The 21,795-nt window shown below is 40.7% G+C and overlaps 2 protein-coding genes across 3 annotated transcripts in view; both read left to right on the top strand.

Annotated features, from left to right (window-relative positions):
• Positions 1-8: 8 nt before the first annotated feature.
• Positions 9-14,481, top strand: LOC121950364 (transcription intermediary factor 1-alpha-like). The gene is made up of 18 exons (XM_042496337.2): positions 9-1,729; positions 1,951-2,069; positions 2,363-2,510; positions 2,894-3,026; positions 3,365-3,481; positions 3,749-3,863; positions 4,074-4,220; positions 4,406-4,520; positions 5,809-6,185; positions 8,061-8,195; positions 8,282-8,387; positions 8,475-8,532; positions 8,622-8,754; positions 10,955-11,304; positions 11,562-11,697; positions 12,681-12,755; positions 13,241-13,396; positions 13,484-14,481. The coding sequence occupies exons 1-18, from the start codon at positions 1,453-1,455 to the stop codon at positions 13,718-13,720; spliced, it is 2,934 nt and encodes a 977-aa protein (XP_042352271.2). The 5' UTR covers positions 9-1,452; the 3' UTR covers positions 13,721-14,481.
• Positions 14,482-19,774: 5,293 nt separating this feature from the next.
• The window catches only part of fbln1 (fibulin 1), a 35,647-nt gene continuing 33,626 nt past the window's right edge, over positions 19,775-21,795 (top strand). For both annotated transcript variants that reach the window (XM_042495870.2, XM_042495871.2), the window contains exon 1: positions 19,775-20,009. In XM_042495870.2, coding sequence (XP_042351804.1) covers positions 19,955-20,009 — 55 coding nt within the window. In that variant the 5' untranslated portion in view covers positions 19,775-19,954. The remainder of the gene's footprint in view (positions 20,010-21,795) is intronic.

Consider the following 21,795-nt stretch of genomic DNA (forward strand, 5'->3'; position numbering starts at 1 on the left):
AAACATTTACTCTTCTCTCATAAACTCTCTCATATAAATATTATCCAGCTTTTGACCATGCTGTGGTACCGACTAAATAGGCATGCTGTTTTTGTTACTATCGCTGTTATTGTTGTTACTATAGCAGTTTAAATAGGCTATGCATTATTGAAAGCAGTGGCAAACAAATTTAATATAACAATGGATGTGATAGTGCAGCATTATTGCAATACACATTAAAAAAACATAACCTCCATTAACCCTCTCTGACCACCTCCTTACAAGGCTACACAAAACCTCTTTATTGATTCATTTACTTATTTATTTATTTTTTTACTTTTCTATTATTATTGTCTTTCTTTATTATTATTGTTATTTGTTTATGCAATTATTGAACTAATTTATCAACATTATTATTAGTACTATTTATTTACTTATGTATTTATGATGTATGTATTTTCTCTCCTCCTCAACTATTCCTCTGGTTACAGCTTCTCATATATAAATAAACAAAATATGTATACAACACAGTTTCATGTGTGCAGACAAACACATCTTTGTTTTAATTTCTTTATATTTGTATATTTTGTTACAACTCTGTAGAATTTGTCACCTGTTGTCAACTGGGCCTGCTGTGCACAGGCCCAGGGACCCAAAGTGTCAAGGGCCTCTCAGAGCTTTCTTTGAAAGTTCTGGGACCATTGGAGCTTTTGACTCTTTGCTCTGCCCATCCTAGTTATCTCAAACCGATTAAAACGATTGTTTCATCTAAAGCACATTTGCAGCAGCACCTCAACAACATGTTTGGTGACTGGCTTTGAATATCTAAAGAGCCTAAGATGTAAAGCCGCATTCGTCCCATTTTACTTGACTCCTAAATTACCTGACTTCACCCTTAATTTCCAATAATCTCTCACAGGTTTAATTTTGTGTCAAACAGATGAATTACCAAATGTTACAAAATGAAAAGTTATGCAACGTGTAAGGGTAACGTACTGCCTCACTAATTAACTACAGTAATAATAAAAATATCTGTCCAGTAACGCAGTAACTCTGGGAGTAACAGGCTTCAGTCTTTGTCATTCACCAGCGCCCGTCTATAAGAGCGCGCGCTGTTTGACCCCACCCCTCTCGTGCCGCAACGAGCGCGTGCGGTGCAATTTGAGCAACATCACATCTTACAACATCTGCGGCACGACACCGTCACGCGGAGGTAATGTATTTAATTTTTTGAACTACAGACTGCAGCAGATATATTGTCGCTGTACAAAGAGGCAACACGTTAGCAGGATTGTTGTCATTGGTTAACAGCGCTGTGGGGGATGAAGTGGGAGAGAGTGAGGAGGAAAATGCAGGTGTGAGAAGATGCTCTATTCGCGAAGTCTTGGAAAATGACTCGAGCCTGGTCCGCTCACCTGTGTCGATAGCTTACCTCTCGTATACTTGTAGCTTGGAAGGCTAAAAGTGCAGCAAATGGACGGACGCACAGAAAAACAGGAGACGGGGGATGCTGCTGCCACCGCCGTCGAGAACGAAGCTGAGAGCAAGCAAGTGCAAGAGGAAAAGTCTGCTGCGATCGGCCGAAATTACCTGGACACCTGCCCCGTTTGCCATCTAAACTTTCACAGTCGAGAGCCCAAACTTCTGCCGTGTCTGCACTCTTTTTGCAAGAAATGTTTACCTTCACCCTCCAGGAATTTGGCCATGGCAGAGCCGCCGAACTCCCAGGTCGACAGCGCGAGCAAACCACGTGAGTCACTTTGTTTACAAACAATGACCAAGTATCGACTAAATTGTATCACCTTCACTGCATGCAAGGGAGTGAACATTTCATTGTAGCTCTATACGGCTTGTCGGTTTAGGTGTATGCATTTGAGCATCTGGTGTCATGTGTTAGTTATGCCATCAAAAAAGCACATATATTTCCAAATTTACTGATTTTAACCAACGTGTGATTCTGTTTAATTCCAGTGAATGTGATTCGCTGTCCGGTGTGCAGGCAGGAGTGCATGGAGGTAGATGTGATGGAAAATGTCTTTGTGAAGGACTCAGTTGAGGCTCCCAGCAGCACAGTGGAGAGGACAGTGCAGGTTTGTCACAAAATGCGTAACCATATGGGGGCAGCATTGTTACTAGTTTGTGGGGTCATGGCTATAATATTCCCTCATATTAAGCAAGTTTTGTGTGCTTTGAGGATTAAAACTGTGAAAACTGAGGCGCTACATATGTAACAGGTGTAACAATGTGGGGTTTTGTTATGTCTTTCATCCACTCTAACATTATTTTTGTAAATTAGCATGATCAAACAGCATCTCTCCAACTTCTTCTCACCTACTGACCTAAAACATATCAGTCTGTAATGGTTTTTTCCATCTCCCTGCAGCTCTGTATGACCTGTGATGACAACACCGAAGCTGCCGGGTTTTGTGTAGACTGTGTTGAGTACCTCTGCTCCACCTGCGTGGAAGCTCACCAAAGAGTCAAATTTACCAAAGACCACACCATCAGACAGAAGGCAGAAGTATCACAAGGTATTCTAACCTCATACAAATATTATTGTTTGAAGTAACCTTAATGTGGATCTCCTAAGAATGGAAAATATTGCAAGAGTATTTTAATTGCCCAAATAATACATAGAAATGTCTTATCTCTCATGGAATAAAAGCAATTTTGTGGTACTGTGGGCAAATAAAACCTTCACACCGAGTAAAATATTGGAATGCATTGCTTTCCGCATTTCCATTTGCAGCAGAATTCAAATTAAATTGAAATCTCTGAGATATGCGGTCGAAAAGAAGCAAATGTCAAAGGGTTTTTATCACGGATGTCTCATGATAGACCCAGAAATGACTTGCCAGTTACTCAGAGTAAAGGTTCAAGTGACGATGTTGTTTTTTCTTCTGTTGATTTCTAGAGGTCCGTGGGGTTTCAGCTCAGAGGCCGATGTTCTGTGACATCCACAAACAAGAGCCGCTGAAGCTATTCTGTGAGACCTGTGACCTGCTGACCTGTCGTGACTGCCAGCTAGTAAAGCACAAGGACCACAAGTAAAGTCACAATTTCCAGTATTATATAACTACATCATATAAGGGTTCAGTTGTGTTTCAGTTTTATCTGTGACAGTGTTGTCACAGAATCCCTCTGCAGGCTAATTAAGGGACTTTGTAACGGCCCTGTGGCACAACCTCCATGTAAAAAGAGCTATAGATAGAGCCTCTTAAACAATGCTGTGCATTTAAATGTTATCAACATAGATTTCATGATCTGACATTTGATTATGCATAAAAAGTGTCACTGAACCCATGTCAGTATTAGGCATGCTGCTGTATAAAACATTTACTTTTCATATTGTACCCACTGCCTTAATATGTTCTGATTGGATTAGTTACCAGTTCCTTGAAGATGCTTACAAAAACCACAAACAGCACATGGAGAGCATGACCCATCAGCTCCAAGAGAAGAAAAAACTGATTGAAGAGGTATCAAACTCCATAAACAATGGGTATGTATTTCCACACGTCATAAGATTACATATGTCAAGTGTGCAAAATGTAAACAGAAGTTGAATGCACTCACAGTTTATAGAACTGTTTAGAAAAAAAATTCTCTTCCACATGACCTCCAAATCTCATGGACAAGTACAACTGTGTAAGCATAAAAGCACACATGGTTCCAGTAATAATAAGATGCCTGAAAAAGTGCGTTCTATTTTGCATATAATTTGTATAAATGTAATACTTTTTGATAGTTGTTAATGTGTGCTTTTCAGACTTCTTCAGGTTGATCAGAACCGTACGTCTGTTCACAATGAAATAAAGAAATCCATCTGCAGTTTGATTCTGGAGATAAACAAGAAAGGCAAGATGCTAGTCAATCAACTTGAGGTATGACAAAAGCATTTGAGTTTATTACAAATATACTAACATAGTGGAATTTATAAGTTGCATGCTGCCGACCTATAGATTGCTGCTGTGTTGTTTCCAGACGAACATTACTTGCATGCAAACTCAGTTGACTGTCTTACCCCGAGGCCCAGAGCGCATACCCTCGAGCTGTTTGAACACTGCAGATGTTCACTTATTTATGTTTTCCAGGCTGTAACAAAGGATCATGAGACTGTCCTGCGAAAACAACAGGAGGACATCGGCTATCTATCCAGACACCTGGACCATGTCATCAACTTCACTAAATGGGCTACAGCCAGGAATGGGGGCACGGCCCTCTTGTACTGTAAACGTTTGGTGAGGCTTGTCTGGTCATTTATCTCCTATCTCATCACAGTCTCGTTTTTCCCAACATGAAACTCTGCTCTGAGAGCTGGTGACGAGCGTGGTCTAACTTGGACATGATGGAGTGGGAACATATGCCTTTTGTAACACATAAGCATCCCCCTCTAAAAATTATTAATAACATCCGTCTGTTGCAGATCCTGTTTCAGATTGGAAACCTCCTGCGGGCAAAATGCAGTACCTCGTTTATACCACAGAGCACTGTACGCTTCCAGAGTCGATCCTCTTACTGGGCCTCAAATGTTGATCTGGGTAAGACATGAACTAATGTCTCTGTTGTAGAAGCTAGTCAGGAATCCTTAGAAGGGATTTATTATAGTCTGGACGCTGTTTTTATTTATACATTTTCTGTTTTAGTGGTTTCTGACAACTGCCACACAGTCTTTGGCCATGTGATAAAGGCCACATTAATCACTTCAGCCCAATCACCACAAAAACATGTTGGTGTTGTGCATTTCCTCAAACAACGAAAATGTTTATTATGTATGTGTCATACCTTATATGTCTATTTTAAAGTAATGTAGTGTATGAGCTGACTGGGTACGGTTGATGGACACACCTTGGTAAGAAGCCTGCCAAGCTGCAAACCACTGTTCAAGACCAACAACAAACAACAAGAAAATCTTTTTTTGTCTGTTTGTTTTGGCGAGTCATTACTGCGTTTTCAGCGTCTTTTTAGCCACTTACCATAGGTGTGTATTTTGCAGTCTGTTGCTTTAAGACCACAGAGGATGGTGCCACAAAAAATGTTTTTTACGGGACATCATTGCATTTCCTCCCAGGACAGTGCTATGAAAAATATCTTTTTGTGACTGTTTGTTGTCATGCATTTTCAGCCGGGATCTCTTTTAACCATAATCTAGCAGATTTTGTGCCTAAACCAAACAACAATGTTGGTGAAATGTAGTTAAAGTATCAGTGGTTTGCAGAAACATACAATGCCAACATTTATTCTGGCGATTGGATTGCTTATTAAATAAGCATTACAGCAAAGATAGAGGCAGACGATGTTATTATGGTGAACCTTGCAGGAACTTCCTAAAGCTAGTGCTAGTTCTATCAGTCGCATGTCATGATTGTCCGTCACTCAAGAGTCTCGTGCGTCACTTTAACAACGCAGTGATTCAACAGTTACACTCTCTTGACTACATAAGAATGGAATTATGAATAGTGTGGATTTGCTTTTTTTCTGTTTTATGTCATATTAAATTAAAGATCATTTGGTTTTGGAATGTCAACAGGAGTCATTTGAAAAAATTATACTGGGCTTTGGGAACTTGTGAGGGACATTTTTGAAATATTTTTATTCTCATGACACTAAACCATCAAATAGATTGGTGATGATTGATAACATAACTTATAAAAATATCATTAGTTGCATCCTTACTTGTTTTAATCTTCTTCATATCCCTAAAGTTTCCCAAACTTTTAACAGTATTACTGCCCAAATGTTCTTCCCAAAGTTTTCTGTAGAAGTTTTGCCTGTATTTTCACCCATACTTGTTGTGCTCCTCTTGTCTCTGTGTGTACGTTCCCTCAGGCTCTGTAGTGGTGGAGAGCGTACCAGGACACCAGCTGGGCGGTTTTCAGGGTATCCCTCATCAGCTCTCCCACCCTGGGCAGGGCCCCTCAGGCTCACCCCACAGCTTTGCCCTGGGAGCACCCCACAGTACTTTGGCTCAGCTCCAGATGCAGGTGGATAAGCTAAACCCGCAGGCCAACTGGCAGCCCCAACCACCTCCTCCACCCTGGACATGGTACCAGAGTGTTCGACTACAGCGAACCATCCCAGGGCCCCTTCAAGGAGGCTCCCCCTCCCACAGTATGCTTCCCCAGCCAGGCCGCAGGTTTATGGTGCCTCCTCCCAATCACGTCAGCCCAACTAGCAGCCTACCAAGCCCTGGGTTTACGCCCCAGGTTAGTGCACATCTCTGTGTGTGAGTGTGCATGTGTCACACGTGTCTGTTTGACTGACAAGCCCTCTCGACAAGAACCGACAGTGGATGGCATTGTCCTAAATAGAGCTGACAGCCTTCACATCCTGGGCAATTTATGTCTTTCCTTGTCAAGATGGATTTGAGTCTTGGATGAGCTTATGACTCAAAGTCATAAAATAAAACAGCTAAATCTGCAGTGCAACAGCAGCCAGCATGTGACAGAGGACGGGCCCAAGATTCCATAAGAAAAGGGTCGATAATATCTCGTCATCCGGGGTTGTTTAGTCTAGTTCACAGGGTGTTTTGGTTCCAGCTCTGAAGTAAAGGCTTATTCGTGGGACAATACTGGTGTGTGAAGTGCACACTTACATTGTGTCACACTGATGTGGACAAGCTGTTTTAGCTGCATAATGAACTCTCAAAATGTTCTCTGTGGTAAAGATATATATTAGTGCTGTTGCATATTTTACTGCAAATCTTGCGTTGATACTGCAGAGTATTTTTCAAAGCAGGCTGTAGTCACACTGCAGAAGGTTTTTGTATTCCAGATGCTAAAGTTGCTGTTTTTCTTAATATGTCACTATTTTGTAATCAACTTTAAGATATTTGAAAATAACTGACAAGGCTGTAATTGTAAGTGAACAGAATGTGTGCCCAGATTTTTGTCAAGAGTTATTTTATTGTAATGCGATCGTGCAACTCTAACAGCAGATTAATATAAAAAAAAAATTACCTCATAGTGTTCACATAATCTTGATAAATAGAAACACTGACATGATGAAGCAAGTAGATTTTCACACTGTTGTGAAGTCAATGAAAACCAGTTGCTTGCAGAAACAGTGACTGTTGCATTCTCTACAAACTGGTTGGTATTAAAGCCTCTGAAAACCTGGCTTCAGATCTTAGGTATTAAAATAAGTACAATAAATATCCATGACTTGCAAAGTTTAGCACGCAAAACCTCACTGCGTGGGTGTGGGTTGATCAGATTTTACCGACATGTAATTTCACGTAAAACAATGACAACTGTTTTCAGATTGGCAGAAAATGTGTTGATGTTGGATCCCAGTGCTCATAGTTACAGACTGATTGAGGAAAAAGTAAATGTATGTTATCTGAAGTGGTGCGTCATTGTAGTATGAAAGCATTAAAGATGTTGATATGGTACTTTAAAGGGACAATTTTACCCCCAAATACAAAATACATATTTTTTTCTCTCTAAAAAGAAAACAGTTCCTACATAAAACTGCTCACAACAAGGTCTACAGATTTTCTTGAGTAACCAGGTCAGGATTTCTGAAAATGCTGTTGACTTTTTCACATGTATTCTTTTTGGAGCTTTGAGCACCACAAGCCGAGTGCCATCTAGTTCCAATATATATTCGTGAGAAGACATATCCATGGCCGATATCTTCAGCAGTTGGCAGCTCACACTAAAACAATAGAAACTAATACATAGCATTGCAGGGAGGAGAAAAATATATGTATTTTTGATTTCAGGGTAAACTGTCCCTTTTAAGTGCTTCTGAACTAAACTAAATTGGATACATGCATTTGAATTCTGTAAGAGAAGAAAGATTAGGTGCACCTGCAAGGTTAAAGCTACAATAAAGCAAAAATAAGTCTCAGGCAGATCAGTCTGGAACTTCTAAGTGTTTTTTTTTTTTCATGGTTTTATTCGTCTGCATTGCGGTTGTTGCCAGGTGGTGTCGACCCACGCAGCCAGAGACAGGGTAATGAAAGAAGACTCTTTCATCTCCACCTCCATCATCACTTACTTACAGACGCTGACAGGAATGTAGGATGAAAGTGATTGCAGCATTTCCATCCATCTTTCTGTTTTTCTGTCTTGTAGCCTCTGAGGGGGATGGGAAGCAGCTCCAGCTACCAACCCAAACCGATGGACGTATATCCCTCCTCACCTTTGTACACTCAGATAACACCACTGCCCATCAATGGTGGCGTCAGTTCGTCTCAGTCACGACAGATGGCAAGTGACTCAGTCTTTACTAAAAACGATATTTATACAAAGATTCTATTACCAATGTGGCTAACAACATGCAATGCTGTGTTTAGATTGACCCCACATATCTGAACAGGAGGAACGATTCTGGCGGTCCGATCTATATTTTAAAACCAAACTATTCCCAGAACCTGCCACCTTCTTTGCTACACAGAAATGGTATGTCTGTGCTATTATGGTAATTTGTACATTTGCAGACTGTATGCGTCACTGTATTCCTGATCTAAGACTTTTGTTTCTTTCAAGTGCAAGGACAGCAGAATCCACTTGGGTATGCTGCTGTGTCCCAGGAGGAGAAACCAGGGTAAGGCGACAGCTTCCTCGTCCCTTTGGGCCATTGGTCTCTCGAGTGGATTTTGCTATATTCCAATTGGTTCATTCTTTGTCGCCAAGGACTGAAACCTGGAAACCTCCAGAGACACACCAGGCGAGTGGAGCGGTGGGCTCATCTGTGAAGAAAAGACGCAGATCGTCACCAGGGCCCATCATTGTCATCAAAGATGAGCCAGATGATGACAGTAGCTACGTAAGAAGACAGTAGATTATTATTACAGTTCAAGGACTATTCCACATCTACTGTAGAGTTGAATTTTTACAGCTGCTTTTATCAAAGGCTTGTTACTGTTGCAAGACAGCATTTTTAAATAACAGGTTGGTCTCCAAATGGAAAAATGTTGACACTGTGCATTACTGCAAACCACAAATACAATATACAAATATGATGTGCATGTTTCATGTGTATCATATCAGCATTTCTAAAATGATGTAGTATAAGATTTGTCTTTATCATTGGGAGGTGGAGGGGATGGTAGATGGTAGATGGTAGATGGTGGATTTGTGTTTCACATAGGCGAGCAGACCACTGTTCAAGGAACTGTGGATGGTAGATGGTGGATGGTTGATGGTGGATGGTGGATGGTTGATGGTGGATGGTTGATGGTGGATGGTGGATGGTGGATGGTTGATGGTGGATGGTGGATGGTGGATGGTGGATGGTGGATGGTTGATGGTGGATGGTGGATGGTGGATGGTTGATGGTGGATGGTTGATGGTGGATGGTGGATGGTGGATGGTTGATGGTGGATGGTGGATGGTTGATGGTGGATGGTGGATGGTTGATGGTGGATGGTGGATGGTTGATGGTGGATGGTTGATGGTTGATTGTGGATGGTAGATGGTAGATGGTTGATTGTGGATGGTGGATGGTTGATGGTGGATGGTGGATGGTTGATGGTTGATGGTGGATGGTGGATGGTTGATGGTGGATGGTGGATGGTGGATGGTGGATGGTGGATGGTGGATGGTTGATGGTGGATGGTTGATGGTGGATGGTGGATGGTGGATGGTGGATGGTTGATGGTGGATGGTGGATGGTTGATGGTGGATGGTGGATGGTTGATGGTGGATGGTTGATGGTGGATGGTGGATGGTGGATGGTTGATGGTGGATGGTGGATGGTTGATGGTGGATGGTTGATGGTGGATGGTGGATGGTGGATGGTTGATGGTGGATGGTTGATGGTTGATTGTGGATGGTAGATGGTAGATGGTTGATTGTGGATGGTGGATGGTGGATGGTTGATGGTTGATGGTTGATGGTGGATGGTTGATGGTGGATGGTGGATGATTGATGATTGATGGTTGATGGTGGATGGTTGATGGTTGATGGTGGATGGTGGATGGTGGATGGTTGATGGTGGATGGTGGATGGTTGATGGTGGATGGTGGATGGTGGATGGTGGATGGCACTATTCAAGACCAACAGACAACAAAACTGGTTGTGATGTAGTGAGTCATTGCTGTGTTCCCAAGAGCTTTTTAGGCCCAGAAATGGGTGTTGGGTGTTGTATTGACCTGTTGCTGTTTTTCCAGAAGAGATAGTAGTACAAAAAGTAGTTGATTTTTAACAAGACATCAGTGTTTTTCTGCTGTGATCATGCCACCAAAAACCAGTTGTTTAAAGCCAAAACATGATCTTTTCCTAAAAATAATTAAGTGGTTTTTGTGTCTAAACATAACCACAAGATAACCACATTATTATAGAAACACTTTTTAGTGTATCTGCTACATATTAACATGCAAATAGCCATCGTTTGCCAACATTTTTTCTAGCGATTTGGTTGTAAATAGACTGGACAAACACACAGTGTGAATATAAATGCTAAATGCTGGTTTATTACAACTCAGCCTTTTGTTTGTTCATATAAATTATTATTATTTCCCCCATATCTTTTCAACTGGTCATCAGTCACTTAAATGCGCCGTCATCCATCATCGTGGTTTCTGACAGCTATTAATCAGCTATTGATCCACTGTCAAACTATCACCTGTTTATGGCTCAGTGAATGTGAGGGATTGTTTGCTACGCAGAGGATTACAGGTCAGAATAACTACGAAAGTGCACTAGTTTGCATACTGCAAATTGTGACCTGATCTAGTGGGACGTCCTAGTATTTCTATCACACTGCATTTGACATACAATGTATTGGGACATATAAGCGCAGAGGTTGTAAACAACCCAGCAGCTTAGTAAGATTTTCAATCTCTCTTTATTTGGAGGTTATACCAAAAAATGATGGCACCTGAAAAGGCAGCCATAATCCCTTATAAACAGAAAAACTGTCTGCGTATACAATTACTACAATTACTGTAGATCAAAGATGAGCCCATTCTTAACATATTGGTTACAATATTTTCAAAGCTGTTTTTTCTCTCTGTGGATTTCAGGTACAAGTCAACCAAAGAGCCAACCTCCCTGACAGCACAGGTGACCAACCCCAAATCAGTGCCCAAGGTGAGGGGAGCAAAGCCCCAACGCCTCTTCAAAGCACAGACGACAAACCTTACAGCCCTTCAAAGCCTCCGTGCAGCCCACAGGACCAGAGTAGGACTAATGCTCTAAATCGCATCTGTTCACTGAGAGGACAGCAAGTCGACCAGCACCAAGCTCTGCTGGAAGACTCTAATGAAGTCCTGTGTGCTGTGTGTCGAACTGGGGGAGAGCTGCTGTGTTGCGATAAGTGTCTCAAAGTTTTTCACCTTTCGTGCCATGTTCCGACTCTCCTAAAATTTCCCAGGCAAGCTCTGACAGAGGAAATGAATTTATTTATGGTCTCGGATGAAAACCCCATAACTCATCTTTTTATTCGAATCAAGAAAATATGGTCCTGTGTTGGAATGAAAACCCCTCTGCTATTAAGAATGAGGCTGTATGACATGTTTTTTATATATATTTTAGTGTGAGGTTTTCATCTGAGAGAAGAATTATGCATTTGTTAATGTTTGTTCCTTCTTACAGGCTTTTGTTTTGATTCTCTGGGCTGTCTCTTTTCAGTGGGGAATGGTTTTGCTCTTTCTGCCGTGACCTGTTGGTGCCTGAGATGGATTATGACTGTGAAAGCAAACCTGAAGCCAAAACAGTAAAGAAAGAGCCAGATTCTGAAGGAGGATTTCCCCCTGTGGAGAAACGAGTCAGTACTCTTTTTCTTAAAATTATGCCTGTAATTTGCCTAAATTATAGATTATAGAATTATATAATAACAATCTTTTGGATAGTAAACAACTCGATTCACCTCTGTACATTTGAAAGTTTGTAGTTTCATCCACGGCAAACATAATCATATCTTCCCAAAATATGGTAAATGCTCAAAGTCTGTCTCTTTCCTTATGCACAACCTTTTGGAACTTGCTTGTAGTTACATACCATAGTTTGTTATAGCACCCTCCTCTTTCTTTAATGGGCAGAATCCACCAGACTGCCAGCTCACTCACTGGCTAGCCTGAAAAACTCACATCTTATTTGTCCATTGATGTAAATTTGAACACCAGGCACAAGATATCCAGTTCTCCTGACCGGGAGCAGGAGTGCAGAGCAGATTCTGTCTCCAAAGTGTATGCATGACGGCAGTGTAATGAACATAAATCCACAATTATCACCTGGCATTACATCTGGACAGGAACAATTCCTAAACCCCAGTGACGTAAAATGTCAGTTCTTTAGAAAAACAAATGAGTCCGCCAAAACTAACATTACCACTACAGATGTTGTCCCTAGATTCCAAACTGTGACAGTTAGTTGATCACTCTTTGGCCTCTACTAGTCAGTTAAGAGACATCAGAAGTCAACAGTCAATCACAATATAAAACAAATAATAATCAATTATCGCAACCATGAAAAGTCCTTGAGTGCAGTCATAACTGAGCACGAAAAATATTAGGGTGATAGGTCAAGTAGATAGAGGTATTAGCTGTGTACAGACAGATACACACGCACACACAACCAAACGCTTGATTCCCGAGCGCTAAGAATTAGACACAAGCACATCAGTTTTTGGGAGCAAACCTTACCAATATGGTCCTTGAATTATTAAGTAAGCAATAAACCAGAGAATGAGGAAGTGTATTTCTTAATTATATGCTAATATGTGTGAATTGTGTTTCTCTACTGCTGCAGAAGTGTGAGAGGCTGTTGCTGCACTTGTTTTGCAGTGAGCTGGGTTCAGACTTTCAAGGGCCCACATCCCCCTCGGTGAGCCTGGAAGCTTGGCTGACTACAGGCGAAAAGTTCATGGGATTAATGTCACATGGAGTTACTGTAACTGTAATTTTAATGATGTGTAAGATGCAGTATTTATACAGAAACACTATGAATCAGGCAGAGCAACAATAATCGGGTGCTTTAAATACACAGGGATTTGTCTTGCTGACACTGAGCTTGCATTTGTTATTGAACAGAGTTGATGAACACTAAAAATTCTAGACTATAAACTGTACATCACAGTAATTACAACACTATTTCTGTGCAGCGCTTAACCACAGTGTGCATTTTAGCTTGAATTACTGTCTATTGTTATAAACCTTCACAGAACAAAATTGGGTAAAAACTCGTAACCTCTCAAGCACAGTGCTGACATATAATATCTTGTATACATTAGATACTAATTATGATTGTATTTTAACATCTTCCCATGAAGTTTTATTGTTTTATTATCTCTCCCTTCCTAAATACTGTAGGTATGTGCTACTAACAGACTGATGATAAAGGGACCGGTGAATCTTTCCACTGTGAAGAAAAGACTGGAGGCGAAGCACAGTGTGTGCTACCAAAGTCCTGCAGAGTTTGTATCAGACGTCAGACTCGTCTTTGGCAACTATGCAGTCATCAGTGAGGTACTGTGTTAAGAAATGATTGCAAAAGCCATTTTTTTTCATTATTATTAAGCTCTTGTCATCTTGTAAGCATTTTTTTGTCCTCAGGCTGACACAGAGGTCACCACAGCAGGCAGGAAGTTTAAAGAGCTGTTGGAGGAGCACCTGAGGATCACCTTCCCTGAACAGACCTTTCCAGAAATCAAACTGGAGATGATACCTAATGCCCCTATTGACTCTCAACTGTCATCTCTCGACTATATATCTCAGACTGCAAAGCGCCAGCGCACATGTTCAGACTCCCAGGATGCACCGAGCTGTCCCAGTGGGGAGAAGGAAATATGAAAGCACAAATTCATCATTTATTTTGATAACACTGCTGGCATCAGCTAATATGGGGTGTGTCCCTCTTTATTGCAATTTTTATTTCTGATACACAGCTACCTTCAGGTCGGCAAACTTGTTTTTTAAGTTTGATGATTCAATTGTATTAAAAGCAAAGAACCGTGATACAGGGCACCAAATTATTTCTACTTTTTGGACTTAACCGTTACATAGGTTTTGCATTTAGTCTGGGATTTATCCTGGGATTCATGCAAAACACATTAATGCAGCACATTTAGGTAATTGCAGGGTAAATTATGGGAAGTCTGTTTTAAGTTATCAGTTTAAGGTATCAATTTGCTCACATAATGTTCGCTCTTCTCACAGTAGTTCATGGACACTGAGCTATAGATGCTGTGGTCAGATCTGCTGTGTTTTTTTCTGTTTAGCTCTCCATGTGTAAATATAGAAGTTATTGAAGAGACGATGATAATCATCAGCTTTGATGTTTGTGGTCTGTCTTATGTAGAATAAGATGTGTTACGGGGCCCCTCGAGGCCAGTAAAATGAAAACATCAAAGCAGTCAAAGCTGCCTGATAAAACCTGAGACTGTTAAAGATGTTACATTGTCACACACCATTACACAATATTTCTGCCTGGGTCATTTGTCAGTGCAGAGCCACAGATCTAATGTTGTAAAGCTACAAGTTATGTGAAAATGTATTTATTCATGTTTATTTTAATAAAGGTTTTTGGATTTTATTGTGAAGAGTCAAGCACGGTGAAAATGTTATGCGAGAATATTTTTTCTATGATAAGTTTTCTTCCATTTCTTCCACACACTCTCCATTGTGAACTGTTTTCTTATAATATCCATGGGCCAGAACATTTCGCCATAAACCTACATGCATGCAAGCCAGCTTGCAGGTGTTTACAGGGTAAAATAAAATATGATAGCTCACATCTGAGCTAAGATTCTGGGAAATGATTAATGTCATAAACCTCCTTCACCCTATAAATGCACGTTAATGGAGTTTTTTAATGCTCTTTTTGGACATTTATTCCCCTTTTTAAAACTTTACAGTGAAGCAAAGCCACTTTCTCCCTCAACAAGTTTCTGTGTTGACTAACAGTGAACAAGTCCTTCGGACCCCACAGGGCAGGCCTCTGACTGCCTGGCTGTGTTAGCAGCCCTCGGCTGATTGACACAGACGTGGCAAGACAAGCTTTGTTGAGCTTCAAAGGAACTGTACTGCACCCCCCACAACAAGATTAACACTGTTTGAATGCGACCTCGGCCACTCCAATTTCCTCCACCTAGGAGCTCGGAGGTCAGCTCATGCTGCTGTTTCTTGTTAAAGCCCAAATGTAGATTGGAGGTGGAGTGAGGGGCGGGTAGTTTCTGGCAGGCAGGCATGAAAAGTTGCCCTCAGATGTTCACTGTGTTGTTGGTGTTCAGTAGACAGTGTGAGTCTCATTTTGGGCATTCTTTATTTGTTATATGGCCTCAAAAGGCCTATTATCTCTTTTCAACAGCAAGGCAAAGATAAGATTAAGGAAAGCAGTAAAAGGGTGCTCTTTGTTGTTTTGATAACTCTAACATCACAGAGGGGGGTTGCCACATCCTTGACTGATAAATGACTGCAGGGACCATATCTTTGCTGCCATAGCAACAGTCTACTTTTAACCACGAGGTCCTACTTCACAGTTTAAATATGTCTACATGGCCATTAGTGTTTTTGTATGTTTTATTTCATACACTATAAGATCACTTTCAAAGGTATGCTGTTGTGTTTATAATTTGTGGGTTTTTTTCTTTTCTTTTCATAGCTTTTCATTCATTTTGCAAAGGTTTTAATATCAACTTGCTGAAATGTTGGGTGTCCTGGTAGCGCTCTTGTTAGAGTGTGCACCCTATGTACCAAAAGGTTGAGTCCTTAGCAGCCATTTGGGATTCGATTTTGACTCGTGCTCTTTCCTGCATTTCGTCCTCCATATCTCTCCCCGCTTTCCCATTAATCTTCAGCTATTCTTTCACATAAAGGCAATGAAAGCACAGACTATAAAAACAATGGACATAGCTACCATGACATCACCCACTGATTTGTGGACCACCATTTTGAAGCCTCAAGTTTGGCCAGAAGTGACCATATTTGGGTGAGCCGGGGAAACTTTCAGAAGATAGCCAGCCACTCAAAGAGGCCAGCTTTAAGTTTGCATAGCTTTAAGCCTTACAAAAATGTAAACGAATTAGTTGTATTCAAATTTACCACCCCCGACAGTCGTCATGAAGGGGAAATCAGATATAAAGACGAAATCTGTTTTTTGAGCCAGCCTCAAGTGGCCATTCAAGGAGCTTACCACTTCAGTGTTAGCTCATTTTTTTCAGTCCTAGATGTTTCAGCTTTGATAAAAACCCAGAAAATAATAGGACATTTTAAAAAAAAAAAAAGTACAGAAAACCTGCTTACCCGGTAGAATAAACACTGTGTCTGCTTTTGTTGTTGTTAGGATCAAATCACTGGAAAAAAGTATAGCAATAATTGCAGCTTTACCAAGCAACCGTAAAGTAAAAGATAAAATATAAAGCAGACATGTTCACTATGATGGATTACCTCCTCCAGCACATTCTCTGCAAGCTTGTTTTTACACCACAGAAGCATGATTTTTTATAAATAGGTTTTATTTGGAAAAAATGGATCCCAATGTTGAAAAGGGCAACTGTATTAACTAAATAAGGACATTACATGACATAAAGTTCAAAAACCTTCACTACCCAAAGCCAGCTCTGCAGTGGTGGCACTATATAGAGGAATAATTGGAGGCACGTGGCTGTCTGGAAAAGTCCAAATAACATTCCTAAATGTATATTACGCATTTTAATGGACTGAAACATTCAAAACACTGGTATGCTCTATTAAAATGCGGTCTTATAGAAAGACTGTTAATGGAGTATAATAACCAACAGAAAACGCAGACTGTGTTGGACCTACGAGCACTAGAGATTGAGACACAACTTGTCGCACACTACACTGAAACAGTGCAGTTACCCATTTATAACTGCCATATACTTGTGGGCTTTCCTGTATGCCTGCGGTGTCCTGATATCAAGTCCTTGGTGATGTTTCTAGACTGGCTAGACTGGTGGTGGAGACATGTGGCTCTGATTAGAAGATCATTTAACCTCTCTCTGTCACCATGCCCAGAGTCAGTAGACTGATTGAATTTGCAGAGTTGGTACAAAATGTTTATAATGCAGTCTAGCAATTATTTCTCCGCTCCTTGCCAATTCCGGTAGACTTGCATGTGTGTGTGCATGCACGTGTGTGAGCTGCTTGTTTATACCCAGCTCCCTCTCACAGTTCGTGATCACTTTGGCTGACAGTGTGCCCACATCTGTGGCAATGTTACAAAAGCTTTAATTCATTAACTTTAAGGGAAATGGCCTCATTTTCTTTGGTGCTGCTGTGAACTTCAGTAACTTCAGAGTAAAATAGGCTCAGCAGAAGGTCTACAGGAATCTTTATCATCACTGTGCAGATACAATGAGGATTAAAATTTAAGCAAGTATTCAATGGGCAGAGACAGTTGCTAATTTGATCTATCATCTTCCTAAAAAGGGATAGTTCAGATATTTTAAAGTGGGGTTATATGGGGTACTTATCCATAATCAGTGTATTACATACAGTAGAAGGCAGTCAGCACACCCTCAGTTTGAAAAAACAGGCTGGAGTCTGACATGAAATTTAAGCAGTGTACTGCTGTAGATGGGGGTCAGCAACAAAACATACCTTAGCCACCTAAAAAAGAAGTCTCATCTTAACATATCAATCTAAGATTAAGTGTACGCTATATTAAAAGTATTCTCACCGCTCTAGAAACAGCCTGTTTCCACAAGGAAGCAGTTAACGGCCTCAGTTCCCCCATCGTCTAAGCCACCAGACTCCACTAACAAAAACACTAACTTTTTTTTTTTTTTTTTAACTCTCTTTAAAGTCAGACTCTATTGAGAAAAACAGTAATTTTACCTCACTGAACACAGGAGCTGCCTCATTCAGTTAGTTAGTTAGTGTTATTGTGTGACTTTGGCAAATCAGAACTAACTCTTAAAAATGCCAAAGTCCCACAATAACATAATAACTGTTTGAGGCAGCAGTAGATCAGCAGCTCCTGTGTTCAGCGAGGTAAAATTACTGTTTTTCTCAATGGAGTGTGACTTTAAAGAGAGCAATATCATGGCTTTATTTTCCCATTAGATATCACTGTCTGACATTATGGTAAAGCAGTGAAAATATTCTAAATACAGCATACAATTAGTATGTTTTGTTACTGATCCCTCAACAGCAGTAAAGTCCTTAGCTTCCATGTCAGACTCCCACCTGCTTCTCTAAACTGGGAGTGTGCTGACTGATATCTACTTTAAGTACTGTTCTGTCTATGGGACGTATACCCTTTAACCCAAAAAAATCTGAGCTATCCCTTTAAGGTGCAGTAAACTCAAAAGTAGCAGCCAAATAAATATAGTTATTTTCAGGCAGTGGTGGTGAAATTATTTACTTTTTGATTCCCCCTATTTCCTCTAACTGAGATATCCAAAAGGTTTCAAGGCTTACAATCTGGACATAGCCACAGGAGATTTTTTAAAAATACCCCAAAACTGGCTCCAGATGTTGAGTAATCAGTACAATCATTAGTCACAGACAGAAGAAGTCTACTTTGCCATTGATGGGAAGACAATTTCCATGTGTGCATGCATACTTTACAGCACAGTAGCCTGAAGTCACTTGAAATTCCTCCTACAGACAATTAAAAAAATATATATTCAGCCCGCATCGCCCATGGTAGTATTTCAAGTCAAGTCTTTTTCTTTCCCATGCACATTAATGTGCCAATCATATAAAACATTTTAGAAGGACTTTTGAATAAAAAATCCTATCAGAATACAGCAGAGGTGTGGACTTGAGTCACATGACTTTGATTTGTGTCAGGCTCAAGTTACAAATTGGCATTGGCACACACATGACATTCAGGAAGAAATAAATCGGGTTGCATCTGGTTGCCGATCTCAGCTGCTCTGGATGGACTCTGGATAAATGATGTCCCAGAATCTGGCCAAATAAACTGGCCCTATTCCGGCTGCCGACACTGCCATCACTGAGTTGTTTCAAAATATGACCTGGCCCAGCATCAGCCCACAGTCAACACACAAGAAGAAATAAGTTGGACCACATCCTGTTGCCCGACTCGGCTAAGACTCAGGATGAATGACACCCCAGTCGGGCCAAATAAACTGGCCTGATTCAGCTGCTGACACTGTCATGAATGGGACTTGATATCTTCCCCCAAGCCCAAAGATTAAAAAGTACATTTTTTAAAAGTGTGCCACAAATCAATGAACTTCCTTTCATTTCCTGATCCAAGCTAACATTATTGCTAGGGAATCCCAGCAGCAAGTTGACACTTAACATATCAACTTTGTTTGAACCAATAAGATAGCATTCAGTTAAGTTGCAGGAGAGACCCTTGAGGAACTAACTTTGCATTACTGAGTAGAATTTGAGGAAAAAAATGATACCAAAAATAATTTAATTTGAGTTCAAAAACTGTGCGGAGTGGCAGTATGCAAAATGTGAAAGCCGAAAATTGCAAATTGAGATGCAACAACTTTGAGCAAGCTCGTTTTAACAAATTGAAACAAATGTGTTGTGCATTTTGTAAAATGAACATGGCGGAGAGCGTATTACGACTGGTTTAGGACTCAATTCAAAGTTTAGGATTTGGGACTTGATTTGGAGTGCAAAGACTTGAGACGTTTTTGTAACTTGCAAAACAATAATTCTATAGTGATGAATCACACAATAAACTGCCAAGAGCCAATCAGTAAGTCCCAAAAGCCAAATAATTTCTATATTTGTAATGCAGGCTATACTGTAAATATGCTCACGATTAATCTGGAGTTCACACTGGAGGGGACAAAACATTTAGCCTATTAGCAATAAGTTTCAGTGTGCCTGTGGCCCCAGCCCGCCCCTCGCAGTGTCATAATTGGACGCTCATTCCTCCAGTCACGCTGCAGCTGCGACTCACTCAGCTCCATCACATCCACCTCTTTCCCGCGGAGTCAGTCTTTCTTTTTTTTCAAGGAGAGCTACTGTTTATTCACTCATCCTGCACAAGAACCAGCATCGGGAAAGCTCAAAGCTCTCGGACTTCTTTTTTTTTTCTCCCCACAAGTTAAATCTCTTTTTCATTCAATGGGTCCGTGTGTAGTGCTGCTCTGCTCTCTGTTCGGAGTTCTCCTTGGCCAAGGTAAGTTACCTCTCTGGAAGAAACTTTATCACCACTGCATGACGACTTTTAAATAAGATCCTCAGACCGGGCCAAAGAATGGAAGTGGCTCTTAGGTTGGTGGATATTACATTGCAAAATAACTTTGTACATGACTTCGTGTAAGTATTTACAGTAAGACTGAAAGTGATAAAGTTAAAAAAGAGTGAGACCCTGGGAGGTGACGAATTTATCACAGGACTAGTTTGGGCATGTGATGAGAGCTAAGCTCACAAAGCTGGGTGCTTCAAAGTGCTGCAGGTTTATATTGAAATGAAGAAAGGTTCAAATGAACCTTTATGTTGTTAAAAAATGCAACAGAACAACATTAGTACAGTTTTTTTCTGTTGTCTTCCCTCAACATGAAATGTAGGTAATGATGTGAACTTTCACTGCATTGCATAGGACAAAATCCAGATGCTATGCATTTACATAACTTGACAATGTCATATCAAAACATAAACTGTCTTTCATTCATTACATTCTGTTTATGCTAGAGCCTAACTTGATTTATAAAGTGCTTTTTTTTTTTTTTTAAAGGCCAATTCACATTACATAAAGAGTGTTAAAATGCAGTTTCGCATCAGTTGGAAGTCAGAGCTCTCTCTGCCTTGGTTTCTCTACTTTTTGCCCTCTAAGTCAAAGGCCAAGTGTCTTGGTATGCTGTGATGTTGTGTCAGAACAACCAGTGTCTCATCAGGGCAGGGTGGTTTGGACATAAGAGTGTGATTTATATGTATCCAAATGTTCTTGGTCCCCTGGTCACACATGGGGCAACTTTCACAGTCAGCAGGGTCACTTTTCTTCAAGCTGCCTCCTTTGTGGGGGGTTGTGTCACAGGTCAGGTTGGAGTGAAAATTTGTCAGCTATTAGTTAGATGAAACTCACAAAAGCACCTAAATGTGTCATGTAAAGATCTAATAGATAGATATAGAAGTTTTATGTCACTGTGACTGACAGAAACCTCTAAATAACAGCCTGGAGTGCAGCCTGTGAAGGAGATGCACACTGCTGTTGTGATGTCTGGCTCAGGCTAAACTACTCTGTCTGGGCGGAGCTCCACCACTGGGCTCATTAAGCCTTGTTTACATGAGGCGTCTAGACGCAGGCAAGCCATGTGCTGCTCTGCCAAGACCGAATGGCCCTCACAACCAGTACCGCCATCCAAGATGGAAATCAGCCCTCTCAAGACAGACAGACAATGCATCACAGAGACAGGGAACAGCGACAGACTGCATCTCAGCCGGAGCACGGCTGCGCCTGGTTTGCTTCTTTTGATAAACCAGCACCACACAGTTTTAAAGGCGCTTCTGGTCTTTCAATTTGCTGGAGAAGCAGACATTGGTGGCGCTGGAATGACTCTGTGATGCCATTGTGGGTTAGAGTTAGTTATCAGCAGAGAGCTACTGTGGGGAGAAATCTCTGAGGCAATTTAACTGTCATTTAAAATACACATGCTGCATACTTCAGGAGTATTTGACTTTTGGTCATTAACACATTTATAAGAGGCCTTAATGGCGCTTAGTGCATTTATATCCATATCATATTTTTGCAAGCTAAGTGTTTTGTTATAGTCTTTTTTTGGAACTACCTGGTGTCACTTTGCAAACAGATAGATGTCTTGAAAGGGGAACACCACCTAAATTAAGAATCCCAAAATTTTATTTCCATGACCTTGTAAGGTTTGATCAGTATTTGTGAAAATGAGTTACTATCTCTCAAAAGTCAGAGCCAGAGAAGTAAGTCTCAAAGTTGTGGTGTCATAGGG

This window comes from Plectropomus leopardus, chromosome 7, assembly GCF_026936395.1.
Source record: "Plectropomus leopardus strain MGB_pleo_1.0 chromosome 7, ASM2693639v1, whole genome shotgun sequence".
Classification (NCBI taxonomy): domain Eukaryota; kingdom Metazoa; phylum Chordata; class Actinopteri; order Perciformes; family Serranidae; genus Plectropomus; species Plectropomus leopardus.